The 5,010-nt window shown below is 44.6% G+C and overlaps 1 protein-coding gene across 1 annotated transcript; it reads right to left on the bottom strand.

Annotated features, from left to right (window-relative positions):
- Positions 1 to 101: 101 nt before the first annotated feature.
- Positions 102 to 4,931, bottom strand: LOC116351023 (linear gramicidin synthase subunit D-like; the record flags this gene model as incomplete). Its single annotated transcript, XM_031783051.1, has 1 exon — positions 102 to 4,931. A coding segment is annotated over exon 1 (4,830 nt), but the record flags the coding sequence as incomplete, so codon positions are not given.
- Between the last annotated feature and the right edge of the window lie 79 nt (positions 4,932 to 5,010).

A 5,010-nucleotide genomic window follows, 5' to 3' on the forward strand; every position in this document is an offset into this window, starting at 1 on the left:
ATCAAGTAGTGTGCTAGTTGATTCGATTGTGTATTGAGTTCTTCGTAGCTCAATGTTTCTCCCTCATATTCCACTGCAATTGCACGTCCATCGTGTGCTACCTGCATCTCGAATAATTGATGAAGGCAACAAATAGGTGGATAATTGACAGTCGTTTGGTTCCAACTATATAATAGCATCTCTCGTTCTTCACGCGGCATCACCGTCAACGTTCGCACAGGTTTCTGTGGTGTGTGTGTTAGTGCATTGGAAAGCGAGACGAGAGCCTGTTGCATATAACTACAAATCCGTGCTGCTGATATAGGCGACACCACTTGAGCTGTCAAGCCCAGCGTCTCACTGTCGTCTTCCACCGATAGAGTTATTGGATAATTTGTTCGCTCCTCAGCGCTTAGGAATGTGACCCCATGGATTGACTTAGTGACCTCTGCGCTCGGCTGATTATGACGATAATTCAATAACGCATTAAAAAGTGGCAAAGTAGCTGGAACTCCGCTACAGCGTTGTGCCAACGCAAGCGATGCATGTTCATGCTCTAGCAATGCACTCAAACGTGAGTGAGTAAGACGCATGGTGCTCTCTACCGTTCTCTCATCAATATCCAGCCTCATTGGTAGTGTGTTTATCAATAGCCCCACCGTACTGGCATTTCCTTCGGAGTGTAGACGACCGAATAGTACGGTGCCGAAGACAACTGTCTTGTGTCCACTGGCTTTAGCAAGTACTTGTGCCCAAGCCAAATGACAAAGGCTGGCCAAGCTAACATGTAAATGACGTGCAAGGGATCGCAATTGATTATTGAGTTCTTGTGACAGCTTCAGGTGCCATTTGTCGACCTCAGTGCCATCGACATGAACGTTGCGCAGACCAAACGGCAAGGTCGGCGAATCAACGTCAGCCAACATTTCACTAAAGAATTGAGTATGTTTGGCTTGATAAACACCTAGACGAGCTTGTGCCACTACATTACGGAATGGAGTGGGCGTTTCTAACTTATCACTTTGTCCATCAATTATTATCTGGGCTTCGCTATACAATCTGTTCAGTGTATCGTGGTCACCAATTAGATGGTGCATTATTTGTAATGCCATCCAGCCTCCTTCAGATGTTGGTGCAGCTACCAAATGCAATAGCGGTGCCTGTTTCAGGTCAAGACGGTAGTAACGTGGGTTGAAGCGGTTGCTTAGTTGTTTTAGCACCAACTCATTGGAATCATCTAGTGTGACTTCAGTGAGTATCGATCGAACTTGACGCAAAACGACTGCCGCCGGTTCACTGAGTCCTTCCGATATAAAAATGGTCCGAAGTATATCGTGTCGTTCAATCAATTTTTGCATAACAGTTACGTAATTATCAAGTGCTACTCTGTCCTCAAATTGCAGATGATTAATCAATAAGTATAGATCACCGTGTTCAGCCATCAAATGATGGAACAAAATGCCTTGCTGTAATGGCGCTAGCCCATAAATGTCCTGAATATTAACCAAACCTCCTGGCACTTGTGCGATCAATGAATCAATTTCGGCTTGAGATAGATCGATAAGTGGCAACATGTCTGGAGTAATCATCGTGCATTCTTTAGTAATAAGGTTGGGTGGGATGCTGACTGATTTGTGCTTTCCGAGAGTTTTAGCCATTGAGGCTAAGGTGGGAGTATTAAAAACTTCTGGGGCGCTAGTGTCAAGTCCGATTTGTCGTAACTGTGACAGTAACCGTATGATTAGAAGGGAATGGCCGCCCAATGCGAAGAAATTGTCATGTCGACTGATACGTTCAATACCCAAAAGTTCACTCCATATGGCGGCTAGTTTTTCTTCCATTTCACCATTCGGAGCTTCATACGATTGACGGACGAATGCTTCATCGTCCGGAGGCGGCAGTGCACTCCTATCTAGTTTGCCATTAGGTGTGAGTGGCAATGATGATAAACACACATAAGCTGCCGGTATCATATAATCAGGTAGTAAAGATACTAAGTAGGTGCGTAGGTTCTGTGCCAGCAACGTATCTGTTTCGGCCACCACATAAGCGACTAGTCGCTCATTAGTATCTGAGCCATTTTTCCAAGGCAAAACAACCGCTTCGTGCACTAATGGATTTTCAATAAGGCGGGCTTCAATCTCTCCAGGCTCAATTCGGAAGCCACGAATTTTAATTTGTTGGTCGGTACGTCCCATATAAATGAGATTGCCATCAGATAAATATCGTGCCAGGTCTCCAGTACGATACATGCGTGCTGCTGGCATCTCACTAAATGGATCGGGAAGAAAACGTTCAGCGGTAAGCTCAGGTCGATTCATGTAGCCACGAGCCACGCCAGCACCGCCAATATACATTTCACCCTCGACTCCCAGTGGTACCGGCTCACCATGTGCATCTAGCAAATAAACTCGTGTATTGGACAACGGACGACCGATTGGTATTGAATGACTGGAAAAATTAGTCGGACATGACCAAATGGTCGCAATAACAGTGGTCTCAGTGGGACCATACACATTTAGAACCATCGTGTGTTTAGAGGCAGCTTGTAACAATGATAACGAGGGTGTTTCACCACCCAAAATCAAGACTTCCAAACTAGTTGAATCAATTAGATCTTGTGTGTTCCGGAACAGAGCGGGTGGTAGAGTTGCATGAGTAATCTTTTCAGTACTTAAATAACTAATCAAGGCAGCATCTGTCTGGCGAACTTTTTCGTTGGGCAAGCAAAGACAGGCCCCACTTGTTAAAGTCGTTACGATTTCACATATGCTTGTATCAAAAGAACAAGAAGCAAACTGCAAGACACGGCTGATCGGCGTTGTTCCAAAAACAGAACTTTGGGTACGAATCAAATTGATCACAGATTCATGTTCAACCATCACCCCTTTCGGTCTTCCGGTGGAACCAGAAGTATAAATTATATATGCCAAATGAGATGAAGTTAAACCGAGTTTTGAGGAATCCGGATTATCACTGGACAGGCCATCGGGTAACATATGGTCCAAATTTACTACAGACACATGATGATCTCCAAGTGCTTTTTGGCCAGTGGCATCTGCCAACAAATACAGTGGGTTCGCATCCACCAAAATGTTTTGTAACCGTTCACAAGTGTATTCCGGATCAAGTGGTACATAAGCGCCGCCGGCTTTCAGAATTCCCAATAGAGCTATGGGTAATTTAGTGCCTCGCTTAACGCAAACGGCGATGTGATCATCTGGCTTAACTCCTCGCGTGATCAAATGATGAGCCAATCGGTTAGCTTGTGCATTGAGTTCTTCGTAGCTCAAAGTTTCTCCTTCAAATTGTACCGCTATATCTTGTCCGCTACGCTCCACCTGTGCCTCAAATAATTGATGAAGACAACAAGCAGATGGATAATTGACAGTCGTTAGATTCCATGTATGCAACAGCATCTCTCGTTCTTTGGGCGGCATCACTGTCAATGTCCGTACAGATTGTTGTGGTGTATGTGTTAATGCATCAGCAAGTGAGAAGAAAGCCTGTTGCATATAACCACAAATCCTCGCTGCTGACAGCGGCGACACTACATGAACTATGAAACTGAGCGTATTGTCGTCATCGTCCACTGACAGATTTATTGGGTAATTTGTTCTTCCTTCACTACTGACAATATTCATGCCAGCGGATGGTTCGATGGTATGTTCGGTCTGAGATTTATGGCGATAGTTTAGCAATGCGTTGAAAAGAGGCACAGAAGATGCCACTCCACTACAACGTTGCGCTAAAGCCAGTGATGCATATTCATGAGACAGTAAAGCACTCAAACGCGAATGAGCGTTGCGTACAGCGTTTTCGACTGTAGTATCATCGATATCCAGCCGCAACGGTAGCGTGTTTATCAACATACCCATAACATTCTCATTTCCTTCTCCAGTCTGTAGGCGACCAAGTAGCACAGTACCGAATACCACTGTTTCATTTCCGCTAGCACAGGCAAGTACTTGTGCCCAGGCCAAATGACATAAACTGGCTAGAGTGACATGGAAATTACGTGCAAGGGCTCGCAATCGATTATTGAGTTCCTGTGACAGCTTCAGGTGCTCATGATCGATCTCAGTTTCATCGTCATGAATGTGGCTCAAACCAAACGGTAGGGTTGGTGTATTAACATCGCTAAGCATTTCTCTAAAGAACTGCGTGTGTTCGGCCTGACTAACTCCAAGACGAGCCTGAGCCACTAGATGCCGGAATGGTGTGGGTGTTAACAACTGTTCACTCTGTCCTTCGATAATCGTACGCACCTCTGCATTTAGTTTCTGTACAGTAACGTAGTCACCAATTATATGGTGCATCAATCTCAATACAATCCAGTTCCCTTCAGATGTTTGCGCAGCTAGCAGACGCAATAGTGGTGCACATTTGAGATCCATTCGGTAGTGAATTGAATTGTAGCGATGTGTAAGCTGCTCTAGTACTGAGTTGGTATTATCCAGCGTGACTTCAGTGAGTAAGAATGGAACGTGGCGCAAGACTACTTGTGCCAGTTCACTGATTCCTTCCCATACAAAGGCAGTGCGTAAAATATCGTGTCGTTCAATCACTTGTTGCAAAGCGGCTGCATAGCGATTCAGCATTGCTCGATCATTAAATTCTAAACTATTTATGATTAAGTACGGATCGCCTTGTTCGGCCATCAAATGATGAAATAAGATGCCTTCTTGTAATGGTGCTAATCCATAAATATCTTGAATATTGGATATACCACCAGGCACTTGTTCGACCAGCACATCAATCTCTTGCTGCGATAGATCGATAAGCGGCAACATTTCTGGACTAATAACTGTGCTTTCAACGGTAATCAGATTGGGTGGAGTACTGATTGCTATATGATGGCTCAGAGACTTAGCTAATACAGCTAATGAGGGTGCATCAAATACTTCCCGAACGTTGGTGTCCAGTCCACTTTGTCGCAATTTTGACAGCATCTTAACGATTAGAAGAGAATGGCCACCCAATGCAAAGAAATTGTCATTTCGGCTGATTCGCTCAATACCCAACAGTTCG

The sequence above is a fragment of the Contarinia nasturtii genome, unplaced genomic scaffold (assembly GCF_009176525.2).
Source record: "Contarinia nasturtii isolate CC-2019 unplaced genomic scaffold, AAFC_CNas_1.1 Cnas_scaffold_4456, whole genome shotgun sequence".
Taxonomy (NCBI): domain Eukaryota; kingdom Metazoa; phylum Arthropoda; class Insecta; order Diptera; family Cecidomyiidae; genus Contarinia; species Contarinia nasturtii.